At 46.2% G+C, this 12,514-nt stretch overlaps 1 protein-coding gene across 2 annotated transcripts; it reads right to left on the reverse strand.

Annotated features, from left to right (window-relative positions):
- Positions 1-814: 814 nt before the first annotated feature.
- On the reverse strand, positions 815-10,632 carry LOC311509461 (NGFI-A-binding protein 1-like). Of its 2 annotated transcripts, XM_084574683.1 has the most exons (8): positions 10,231-10,632; positions 6,436-7,238; positions 6,209-6,342; positions 6,071-6,122; positions 5,540-5,659; positions 4,491-4,665; positions 3,063-3,248; positions 815-2,982 (listed from the first exon to the last, which is right to left on the reverse strand). In XM_084574683.1, the coding sequence occupies exons 2-8, from the start codon at positions 7,234-7,236 to the stop codon at positions 2,906-2,908; spliced, it is 1,545 nt and encodes a 514-aa protein (XP_084430809.1). In that variant the 5' UTR covers positions 7,237-7,238; positions 10,231-10,632; the 3' UTR covers positions 815-2,905. The 2 variants fall into 2 exon arrangements, with proteins under 2 accessions (XP_084430809.1, XP_084430808.1); XM_084574682.1 differs by having other exon boundaries at positions 6,209-7,238.
- Positions 10,633-12,514: the final 1,882 nt, after the last annotated feature.

Consider the following 12,514-nt stretch of genomic DNA (forward strand, 5'->3'; position numbering starts at 1 on the left):
AACGAGGGTGATGGGTGCGCTCGGCAGATCCCTCCCACGCTGCTTAGCGGCTGGCTTCCGCCCACCGCCCGTGGAGCCGCCCACCTCCCTCCGTTGCCACAGCAACACATCACCATCATCATCATCATCATCATCATCAGTGACTTGCACTGGAGGAGGAGGAGGACAGGGTAGGGGAGGGGTGCAGGGCTGCCACTGTGAACAGCAACCGGCGTGGGTGTTCATGAGCTGAGCTATTCTCCAGAGAAAATCTGTCTACGTGTGTGTGTGTGTGTGTGTGTGTGTGTGTGTGTGTGTGTGTTGGGAGGAGGGAGAGAGGGGGTGAGTGTACAGAGAGAGAGAGAGAGAGAGAGAGGAGAGGATGATGGGAGGTATGTGAAAAGGACCTGCGTCAGAGTGACTCATCAGCCACTTTCACAATGTGTTGATGTGACGCTGATGCAAATGGGCCGAGATTCGCAGGGATTCATTTGAGAGAAACAAAAAGAAGAAAACAAACGAAACTCTACTCTCACCTGTCCGGTTGCTCAAAGGCACCTGGGGAGAAAGCAAATAATAGAGCGCCGCCTTGTAGTCTTTAAACGACAGCTGTGTTTGTGAGAGCCTACAGAACGCTTTCTGACCCAAACACTGGCTCCAAAGGTCATGGAGGGTGGCCATGCTAACATGCTAACATGCTAATAAATGTGTATATGTTGTGTTAGTTAGCATCTTGGCTACACCTGTAAATGAATGCTAGCTACGGTTAGCTTTAATAAAATATATATATCGAACCGGATGAGGATTGACAGTGATCACAGAACGCACCACACCATAGAGTTCAAAAAAATAAAGTTTAATGTTTATGTGCTGTATAACAAATAAAATATATTAGTGTTTAAAAAACAGGTGCATAACTAGGTGAAGCCTAATCTATCACTTTACAATAAACAGTGAGGAGAACGGTGATCAGTGAAGACGAGCTCTGTTCTCTGAAACATTTCCTCCCAGAGTTCACTGTGAACCTGGCGGCGGCGGCGGCGGCGGCGGCCTTTATTTCTACGCCTGATCTCCTCTCTAGTTTGAAACAAAACCACCGCGTGGACTTTTGAAAAAAATGTCTTTAAATACAAATACAGTGCCGTGTGCACAAAAAGTGAGACGGCTCAGGGTGACGACGCGCCCTGAGGACAGACGTACAGTTACTGAGCACATGACAGAGTGATGAATCCATACAGTATGCAAACAGACTTATTACTTACATAAATATTGCATTGGTCTCCGAGTACGCTGAGTGAGACTAAACTATCTGCAGGGAGCGGGAGCGGGGACGTCATTATCATCTTGGACCAAACAGACGTATTTACACGACGTGAAAACACAGAGAACACTTAATTGTTATGTTTCTAACTTCTAAACAGCAAATATGCACTGATGGCCATCACAGGTGGATTAAACACTGCTAAGAGCTAAGAGCTAACAACATGATCATCTCGTAAAGTGTGTTTTTATATTTACCAGACACAGAGTTTTTCCTCAATGACACTTAAAAGATTTCTTTTTTCGTTTTTTGCTCTACGTACATAAACACTGTATTGACACCAAAAATCTACAGCAAGGTTACACTCGACAAAGAAAAAACCCTGGTTGAGAGATTAGGCTAGCACTATGTGTTATCACGGTACTATTTACAGACCCAGGCTGCTGCTGCCGCTCAGTGAACAACAGCAACAAACAGCTGTTGTTGTGAAGCCACGTATCTGCTTCGAGCTTCAACGTCTGAAAATCAGAAAGCTCACACGTCACGGTGCGACCCGTGACACGCGAGCTCGTTGTTGGATCTTTGTTCCTGAAATACTCGCCGTGTGCAGATGCGTGGTTTCGCCTCAACAGCAGTGTTTTGCTAAATTACAAAGTGAAGTGAACCAATTAGCTCGGCCTCCGGCGTGCCAGCCCGGCCACCCTGCCAAGGCCGACGACGGAGGGCCCCTGCTGCTGTTCCACAACAGCTCCTGTACATCCTCTTCTTAAATTACCTCCCATAAATATACACAAGACAAGAGCGAGGAGGAAGGATTAATCCCGCCTCTCCTGTTTGTTTTTCTCCCATTTGAAGCGAACGACAAAAAAAGTTTAAAAATAAAAACCTGCTACGGGGGCTGCGTCTTAACTCCGTCTCCCTACAGTACTCAGACCTGCGTGAGGAGTTACAGTACGAACGCTGACAGTCAAGATTTGGGAGAGTGATGGAGGCTCAGACGCTGGGACAGGACAGGAGACATGCGAAGACGTACCTCTCCTACGACTTCTGTCTTATAATTACACACATGTGTTACTTAAACTTGTTTCACAATAAATACTGCGTGTACTATGAAACAAGGGAATTAAATATCCAGTATGGATGTCTTCATTTACATTAAGTGCTGCCAACACACGTTGACATGATGAGAATGTGAACACCTAGTGAATAATTTATCTGATCAAACTAAACTCGTTTGAATCTGGAGCCGGAGCAACGTATTTCTGAATCTACACGCGATGTTAAGACTCAGCCCCGGTGTCACAGCCTGCAGCCCGGCCGTCCAAACAAAGCAACGAAAGCAACTCCCAGGCAGAGGTAAAGAGTATACAAAATGTAAATGTACATCTAACGTGTACACTGAACCAACGGACAAAGACCCGCGGAGCACTGAGGGGCTTCTCCAGACGCTCTCTAGGTGCTTTGGCAAATACCTTGTAAAACAAATAAACGGAAATAATCAAAGAAAAATAAATGCTATTCATGAGGCAACATTGGTTGTTAAGGCTCTACTGTGGCTGTGCTTGCTTAGTATCTATTGACGGGTAATAACTGCATACTGTCAAGGAGTGTGAGTAGAATGAACTTGAGGGGGGGGGAGTCGGGTAGAGAGGCGGGGGGGAGGCACTATGTGGAGTCTTCTGGCTCTGACTTGATGGTCTTCTTTTCTGCGCTGCTGGACGTCCGCTGCGTCGTCCCGTTCTCTGGGGGACAAAAGACGACGTCGTGAGCGGAGACGTTCAGAGCGAAGCGTCGTTACATGAAAAGTTAAAGCCTCACCGACCTGTTGCTGGTGTTTTGGTCTCGTCCGTGTGGTTGTGGCTGTTGTTGTTGTTGTTGTTGTTGTTGTTGTTGTTGCTGCTGTGGTGGTTGTGATGGCGCTTCAGCTCGTTGGCTAGCTGCTTGCCCAACGGGAGGTCGCCTTCCTGCATGCTCTGACTAACAACCCGCAGGTTGATTGGCCGCTCATCTGAAACAAAATCATTACAGAGAGTAAATATGATTATAGATGTAGCATGGCTCCTTGTCTGCCGCGTTAAACTGAAGTGAACCCAGCGGGACGGAGGCAAACATCAGCCCAGATGTTGATCTAACGCCGGCTTCGTGTTACATGTTCAGTATCCCCAGTGAAGTGAAGCTGGTAATCCTCGTGTTTGCATTTTATTCCCTCCGAGACAAAAAGGGAACGACAGAGAGGGAAGCTACGGCTGGATTGATGGTTGAATCTTACATGAAACCTCTTCAGCGTTAGCGTCTGTTTACTTTGACTTTTCATTTCCATCCAACTGTAATTTAAAATAATAGAAAACACCTGAAAATATGTAAAAACAAAGAATAAGTCTGATTTGTTTGTGACGGATGGAGATAATTCAGCACGAGAGGAAAAACCGCTGCAGAATTTTATTTTAAAACGCAGGAAATGAAAGGATAAAAAAAGGAACAAACTGAGAAGAGAGAGACGGCGAAAGCAGAGAATAAACTGGAGTTTAAAACAGGCAGAGGACGAGAAGGAGAAGAAGAAGAAAAGATGTGACAAATGACAGAGGGGGGACAAAAGGACAAGAGTAAGAAAAGCAGAGAAGAAGAGGGGGAGGAGAGAGAGAGAGAGGGAGAGAGAGAGAAAGAGACGCCCCCCTCCAGGCAACTGGCTGGAGGTAAACAGGCGTGGGTGTGATAATTACAGGTGCATTGTGGGATTTGTGGGAACAGCGATATAATGAGCTGTCGGGAGTGGGTGAGGGAGGATGAAAATGAGATGAGGCCTGGAGGAGAAGTAAGAGCCTCAATAATGATGCTTCTTCTCCTCCGTCTCTCTCTCTCTCTCTCTCTCTCTCTCTCTGAGCGTTTGAAAAGTCAGAGCAGGAGAAAAATGGAGATGAAAAGAGAAAAGGTGACAGCTGCCACAGCTAGGTGTGGAGAATCAGCACCTATAGGTGTTGTTTCCACCCGCCGCAAACATCCTGTGGCGTTTATGACATGAAATAAGTCTTCAGATCAACCTGACGCACTTCAGCTATCACCGAGTCGAATTAAACGGGATCGGTTTGTTTCCTGTTGAGCTTAAAGATCGAACGACTGGAGCCACAGCTGGAGACTCAAACAATCAGCTTCAAGAGAAACCAGATCTAGTTTGGTCCTTCTTCATTTAAACGGTGTATTTCTAGTTATCGTAGCTCTGCGTGAATCAAAGGAAAGGAAGGAGCCTTCTCACCTGGGTTGTCTCTGCTGGCGTCGACGGCGGCGGCGGCTCCGTTGGTGTTGTGGGCGTCGTTGAGGAACTTTAAGGCGGCGGGGGGGATCCTCCAGTCCAGGGCCTGGAGCCGCTCCTGGACGGCGGCGTCCTGCAGGATCTCCATCTGCCTCGCCAGCAGACGCTCCAGCTGCATCTGATGGACACAACCACAATTTAACACTCGAATTAAAGTCAGACGCTCTAGTTTAGGCTAAAAGATGCTAAATTACATGTAAAGCTTTCAAAATATAGTAATGTCGAGACTTGACAAAGGTAGGAGCAACAAAAATATAAAACAAAACCTGACTTGACTAAGTGTAAACTCTCATTTCCGTTTTAACCACCGTGACGTGTTCAACTAAGCCAGGATTCAGATAAACGTCCACAAGAAACCACCGTCATCCGTCTAATCCAGTCAGGAGCATTATCACGGCGGACGACAGAGTAAAAGACTGAGATGTTGGAGGAATTAAAGCAGCAGCAGCAGCAGCAGCGGCAGCGATGTGATGCCTATTGTCAGTCTGCACATCAACTGTCGCTCTAAATTACTATAGGACGTGCTTTACATCCTCAGACGGCGATACGAGGCCTCGGGGCGCAAACGCAGCCATGAAATCACCTTCTTCTCCTCAATGCAGTTTCTGGAAATCACATCAACGTGACAAGTGTAACTGCAGCCGCACAAACGGAGGCTGATTAACACCAAGTATTCACACACACATGAGACCAGACGTATGTTGGTGCACACGTGAAGAAGAAGAAGAAGAAGAAGTGAGAGAGTGCATGTTCTGAGGGTAATGAGTTATCGTAAAGCTCTCCTCCTACACTCGCCTCTAATTAGGAACAAGGCTGAGCAGCATGGAAACCAATAAAGAGCATTACTGGGATCAGACTGGATGCTGCTGCTGCCACGGACCAGAGGACGTGTCCCTCCAACAATACGTACGGGGACAAGAAACAATTCCTACTGCTGACATAAATGTTTACGTCCCAGCTGCACCATCAGTGAACCGTACTCGTCTTGATACCTGCAGGTTTCGTCCGACCGTTTCCTCTCCTTTCGACTTGGCGCACGCCAGCTGCTCCCTCAGCATCTCCTGCCTCATGTGGATGGCCTGCAGCGCCTCCTGGATGTCGAAGAAGTTCTCCTGAAGGTGTCGGAAACAAAGAGGGACAAGGTTACGTCTTTATTTTTCAGGGACAGCTCGGCGTCTTTCTATGCGGACATTTTAGAAACTTTAGAAATTTTATTTGGAAAAGCAGCTGAGAGCGATAAGGAATTCCCCCCACGAGTAGATTCTGTGAGCAGGTTTTGTTTCATCTGCCGGTTCTCGGTTTTGGCTCAACTCCCCGCAGAGTTGGGAGCCGCCACATGTTCTCGATCATGGGTTTACAAACTGAGAGGAGCCTTTCAGAGACGACTCTCAGCCAAGTGTGTCAGGAGAGGAAGGAAACGCTGAGAGACGGCTTTGTCCTTTCACATTCTGATGAAGGAGAGGAGCTCCATCTGCCAGGCCCTCAACAAAAGTGATCATCTTCTTTATCTCTTCACATCTTACCTCAGTTTTAATCCTTTTAGGGGACGGTTCGTCTCTGTCTCCACACCGAGACCTGCAGAAACACAAAGACACTCAGTCAGCGTTGTTGCTGAATGCTAAGAGACAGACAGAGCGTGAGCGGTGCAGGGCAGCTCTTACTTGCTGGTGCGGTAGGTGTATTTGTAGGTGACCTCTCTGGAAATCTGCCGGGCCAGTCCAAACAGCTCGTCCCGGCGCGTCAGCAGAGCCATGTCCCTCATGCAGAGCTGAGCGGCCGCCTCGTTCACCGTCAGCTGCAAATCACACACACCGATGAGTCGAGTTACACAACGTACAAACCTCAGAGACGACTCTGGGAGGAGCTGAGCTGATAAATGTTTAAGCACCTCGTGGAGCGTCAGGTGTTTGCCGTCTCTCCTCTTGGAGTCAAAGCGTCCATAGATGGCGCTGTACTTTCGGATCTCCTCCTCCTTGCGGGGGTCATCGTCGTTCATTTCAAAGATGTGTCCGATCATCTTTGCCAGTTTCTTGTTGTTCTTCAGCTGCTCTTTGACCTCAGCGGGGTCCGTCTTAGGGAGTCCCGGAGCCATCCTGTCCACACACTCCAGGACCGACTGCACCGCCGCGGCATCCAAAGCCTCTAAAGCGTCTCTGGGTGAGGACGGGGAGCCGAGGTCTGACGGCGACAGGCTGTGCTCGCTGTCGTTGCTATGGCCCGACCAGAACCGTGCCTCGCTGCTGCCCTGCAGGGGCGACCCGGCCGACACTTTGTCCCTCGCCACGTCCAGCTTCCCCGGGTCGGAGCAGGCCGCGGCGACGGCTTTGGGCATCTTGACGCTGGCGGTGTTGGCGCGGTCCTGAGCGCTGAGTAGCGTGGGTGACCCCTCGGGCAGCTTGTAGACGGGGATGCTGCAGACGGGCAGCGAGGTGAGCGGCTGGTTGAAGAGCGCCGGGTTGGTGACCCAGTCTCGCAGCGCCTTCTGCAGGCGGCGCACGTGCAGCGGCTTGCTGGCCATGCCCACGAGCGCCATGATCTCCAGGAACTCCTCCTCGCCGGCCTCGCACAGCTGCTGGACATCGTCGCCACCCTGCTGGATGAAGGCCTCGTAGTAGTAGAGCAGGTTTGCCCGCTGCAGGATCCTGTAGAGCTGCAGCTCACCCAGGGTTCTCGGCAACACCGCTGCCATACCTGAGAGAGGAAGAGCAAAGGGTCGTTTAGAGCTTCTGTGCTAAGATAATGTTTTAGAAGGTGGAAATATTAGTTTGTGATTGACTTGTTGGGTCCTCCAAACATTTCTGAGGTAGAAATAAGTCGTCCTCCTGCTGAGCACCAAATGGTGAGAAAAACTGAGCTGCCCTTTTCTGGAAAAGTCAAGAGAGGAACAGCGATCCACACGGGACGCTCACTGGAGTTGGTTTTGTCTTGTCGTGTCACACTGAGGTTTACAAACTAGTAACACCTGAGATCTGTTTGAAATCAAAAAAATCCTACATTTTCTTTGACGTGACACCAACAAGGAGACGCATGTGATCCCTGGCAGGTGCAGAGTTTCAGTTTGTCACGCCTGGACACGTGCATGAAAAGATTTAACTTCTGAATGGACAAAGAATGCGCCGTCTCCAGTCGATGACTCGTTAGTGATCCGTTGTGTTTAACTACTTTTCTCTGCAGTGATTTAACATCGTATTCTACTTGAGGTGTTTTATTATCTGCTAAACGTGCCTAAGATTTGGAGATCTCTGTAAAGAAGCTGTCTCTGGTTGGTCTCTTTGCTGACAGCCTGTCACACAGCCTGTATGTGGCGACGCCGTCCTTCATCTCAGCCGCTACAAACCAAAAAAAACATCAAATCTGCTCCAGACTCTCGGCCGCTGCCACCTTAAACTGAAAGAGGAGCACAAGAGGAGCTCAGAAACTTGTTTTTGCCTCTTCCTATGTGCATGTGAGGCCCTGCGGAGGCCTAGCTAACAGAGGAGTGGCAGTCAGCAGGCCCGGGTTGCTGGGAGGACCACATGCCTCTCTCCACCCCTGCAGGATGTGTAGGTGGTGGGCTCGCCTCGCCCAGAATAGGCCCAGAGAGTCTGAGCCCAGGGAGCCAGACAGGCGGGGAAATGACAAAGACAAAAAAGCTGCCTGAGACTAAACAGAGTAAACTCATCACCTGGACGCAGACAAAACGATAAGATCGGTTGTTTTAATGCGGTAGATTAGCGTCTGTAACTTTCTAAAATGTCCGTTTCAATCAGTTCTCCGTGATTAATCTACATTTATCAAAAAAACAGCCACTCCCTGGAGGTTTTTCCAGTTTATCCACATCATTTCTAACTTTTCAGCTTCTCTGCCGCCTAGAATACGTCGACCTTGAACAGCGTTGATTAGAAAAATCACTTCATTTATCCATTTATCACTCAAACCAACTTTCCACGGAGGAACTAAAATAAAAGATAAACTTTAAAAAATTCAAATCAAGCCTCTGGTTCAGTTTTATATCTCAAAAGCTAAAAAAAATAATAATATTACAATAAAACTGCTCATCACTTCCCGAGAACACAGACGTCACCACAGCTGTTTAACCTTCACTACCAGCAGAGCAGCTGTGACTGGACGTAGTGATGCAGCAGAATCACTCTGAGAAAGAAATTAGTTCCTCACGTGTATCGAGACGCAAAGACGAGCCGAAAGAGCTGGTCAGTCTGATGATCTGACGTCATCCCAAACAACAACAACAAGAGAGATTTTAGAGAAATTAATTTAAGAAAACAAACAGTTCGTGTGACTGAATCAGATCTGAGCTCAACGTGACTTTTACACTTTTCCAGAAACAGCATCTTGAAGTGTTACAATCAGAAGCTGAACGTGGAGTAAACACTTGCAGCTTCACATTCCTGAGTGGAAGTTCAGGACGTTAATGTCTGAGAAAGATTTGTGGTGAAGAAACAACATTAGATGATAAAAACATGGAGGCTTGTGGAGCTACTTAAGATGCTTGATTTTAGTCCTGACAGCGTTTCCAAACTTTTTGTTTCATAAAGTTGAACTAAATTCAACCACTATACTCAAAAAAAAAGCCAAATGTTTTGTGTCAGATAATAAAGTGAATATTTTAGGGTTCTGGGGGCTGATGATGACATGAGAAGAAGATGAACTTTCACACATATAATCGTAGTAAACAAACAAGCAGAGGTTGGTTTTGGTCAAAGGTGATTTCACAACGACTCCAGATAATAAATCAGTTAATCAGGAGTTCAGTGTGTTTAGCTCTGAAAGCAGCACAGACAGAAACAGCTTCACTAATCCTCCTTGTTAGTTCATCGTCCATCTGCACAAACCAGACTGATAACAGCCATCTTACTCTAGTTTTATCACAGCAGACGTGTGTGTGTGCGTGTGTGTGAGTGTGTGTGTCCTGGGTGTAATCCGGCTGTGAATGGCAGGCTCTAATTGAAGTCCTGATTCACAAAGCGAGTTTAGCGAGTTCGCCTTTTCACCTGGAGAGGAGAGGCGTGCGCTGGCACCACGGTGGATCACACACAGAGATCACACGCTCAGATCTAGAGGCTGGTTTTCCAGGTGAAGTGCCACGCAGCAGCACTCCCCTCTGCAAAAATGAGGAATCCTTTGATTCTGCTTCAGGAGGAGGAATTTCCCGGGTTGCTCACGTTGAACCAGCCATGTGTTTATCATACACTTTAGTCCTTGGAAACATTTTAACCTCATATTTGCTCTTATTATTAAAAAAAAACGTCTTGGCAGCAGCTAAAAATAGCCCAAAATGAGCCAAGCAGCACAGCTGACAATGACAGAGGACATGGCTGTGGATCCAAATGGGAAATCCTTTCAATAATTCCTAAAATATGCCTGTAGTAACTTGACAGTGATGTAATAAAAAATCAAGACGTCTACAGTATAGAGTCCTAAACGCTGCCTCTTAATTCCCTTTAATGCATTTCCACATCCTTCTACCAGAGACCTATAATCAGCCAGCAGCCTCAGAAACACGTTTAGATTTATTCCTTCGCGCGCTGAGCTCCTATTTCCTAAAACATCTCAAGTATTTCCTTCAATATTCTCATCTCAGGCTGCAGTTTGTGTTAAATCTGTTGAGTCTCTGCAACATAAACCGAGTTAAAAGCAGCAGGTTAGATGCAGGCTTTAATCCGGGTCTAATTACTGCGCCTACCTGGTGAGTGTTTGCCCCCCTTTGGTCCGCCCTGGTTCGAGTCCTCTTCTCCGCTCTTCCTCTTCTTCAGTGTTTGTCAACACAAACCCAGGGAGTCCGTTTGCGCACAAAGAAAGTCCGCGATGAGCAGATTCCACACACAGAGAGAAAGAGAGCGGCGCGTTTAATTAAAAGTCAAAAATTGGGAAGAATTATCTCCAGGACACAAAGATGAAGCGCCTGATCGTGTCTGCTTGCTCAACCCGAGCGACACTCTTCCTCTTCTTCTTCTTCTTCTCCTTCTCCCCTCTCCGGAAACTTTTTCTGTCTCCTGCAGCTGAGAGAAAAGACGCAGACTATCAGTGAAAAGCCGCTGACCTTCGTGCGTCTTTTCTGGTGCGTCCTTTTTTTTTTTTTCTTCTTCCTCCGAGTGTGTGTTGCGTGTGTGTGCGCGTATGGTGAGTGTGTGTGAGTGAGTGTATGTGGTGAGTGTGTGTGAGTGTTTGAGTCCTCTCCCAGCGTCTCTCTCCACTCCCCTGCACTAGTCACCAGCGTCGAAACTCCCACGCAGCGGCGGCGGCGGCTGCGCACACTTCCGCCGTGCGTAAGCAAAATAAAAGCACCAGTGGAGGACGAGCTTACCTTTTAAAACGACTTGTGACACCTGCACATTCAGGTAAAGATCTGAAAACAGCTTGAGTGACGCTCATCAGGGATTATATTTAAGCATTTCAGGGATTAGCCAGAAATAAATAGTTTTATTTCAGTGTTTCAGAAAGAAAAGTAAAACACTTTGGCGCACACAGATCCAAATTATATTATTTCACTTTGCAATGTAACCATCTAATGTGTTGTCTGCCAGTTAACTGCCATTTTACAAATAATAATGTTGATTAATAAGAAATAATACAAAAAACAAGATGATGCAAAGAAAAGTGCGTTCTTCTGTTTTAGCAATTGTGCTGCTACTCGTGCTATTGTTGTGTTTTGTCTAATTTAATGTCTTTTCACATTTTAAAATCACTTGTTTAAAAGGTGCTTTTATTTTGTAAGCGCTTCCGGTCCTACAGCGTCCTGATTGCGCGCAGCTTTACAGCTTTTTATTCTCAGAGTGGGATATTCCGCGCGGTTGCCACAGTCTCTCTCTCTCTCTCTCTCTCTCTCTCCCTCCCTCTCTCTCTCTCTCTCTCTCTCTTCCTCGCCCACGCTGCTCCCTGCGTGACGCAAATCCGCGCGTGGGCGGACACACGGGGCGTGGGAGGCTTTCTGCACGGAATACCAAACACAGGCAGGTTCAACACCCACAGAGCGCCAGAAAGACACAGCAGTTTGCACACTTCATGCTCTCAAACTAAACTGTGGATTTCATTATTTATCCACGGCAGCAAATCTGTTTTTTTTTTTTTTAATCAGTTAAACATTAAAGAAGCTGATCACTTTTAACGTTTTGTGTTGTTTCATAGTTGTTAAATGTAAAACTATGTGAGCGTTACTGCACTTTCCATCCCTCTTACAGCTGTTTATCTTCATGAATATTTACGTTAGTGTGAGTGCACATTTATTCTGACGCACATGTGCAATAAGAGAGTTTTAAACATATATATTAAACATATACAGTGTGTTTTAACTGATAAACATCATGCATAAGGTGTCCATGTATACATATATTCTCATAACGTGTCTCATAACACTAAGTATATGTGTTTAATAAGTACGCAGTGTTCCTATGTGTATATATGTTTTGTATTTATTATACGTAAGCTTTTATATGTCTTATGTATAAGCTGTTTGCCTATATAATTATAAAATATATGTATATTAGTGTATGTTTAGATGCACAACACATGCATTAGCTACACATATATGGTATATACATACATATATAGCTTTTTATTAAGTTTATATTTTATATTTTTATGTGTTAGAGTGTTTGGATTAATATCTAAGACATTTAATGATGTATTTTATCTTGCATACATACTATTATGGTGAGTCTTTCTTGTCTGTGACGTGTTTTTGTATTTGTCACATGCACAGCAACGTGAAAAACGAACACATCTTGAAAACATTTGGAGGAAAATACATATGACCTGCTTTACGGCAATGACAACAAGCAGCACCTCCTTAATGAGTAAAGTGGAAATTTTCTTCCTCTTCAGGAAGTCAGTGGAAACCCTCCAACTGTGGCTCAGTTTGCAAAACAAGAAAATAAACAGAAAACATTCCCATCATCAGATAAAAGTACAGAAGTCCCTTTCTAACATGTGTTTAAATTCTGAGTCTGTGTTTCAGACGCGGCGCGCTA

The sequence above is a fragment of the Chelon labrosus genome, assembly GCF_963514085.1.
Source record: "Chelon labrosus genome assembly, chromosome: 24".
Classification (NCBI taxonomy): domain Eukaryota; kingdom Metazoa; phylum Chordata; class Actinopteri; order Mugiliformes; family Mugilidae; genus Chelon; species Chelon labrosus.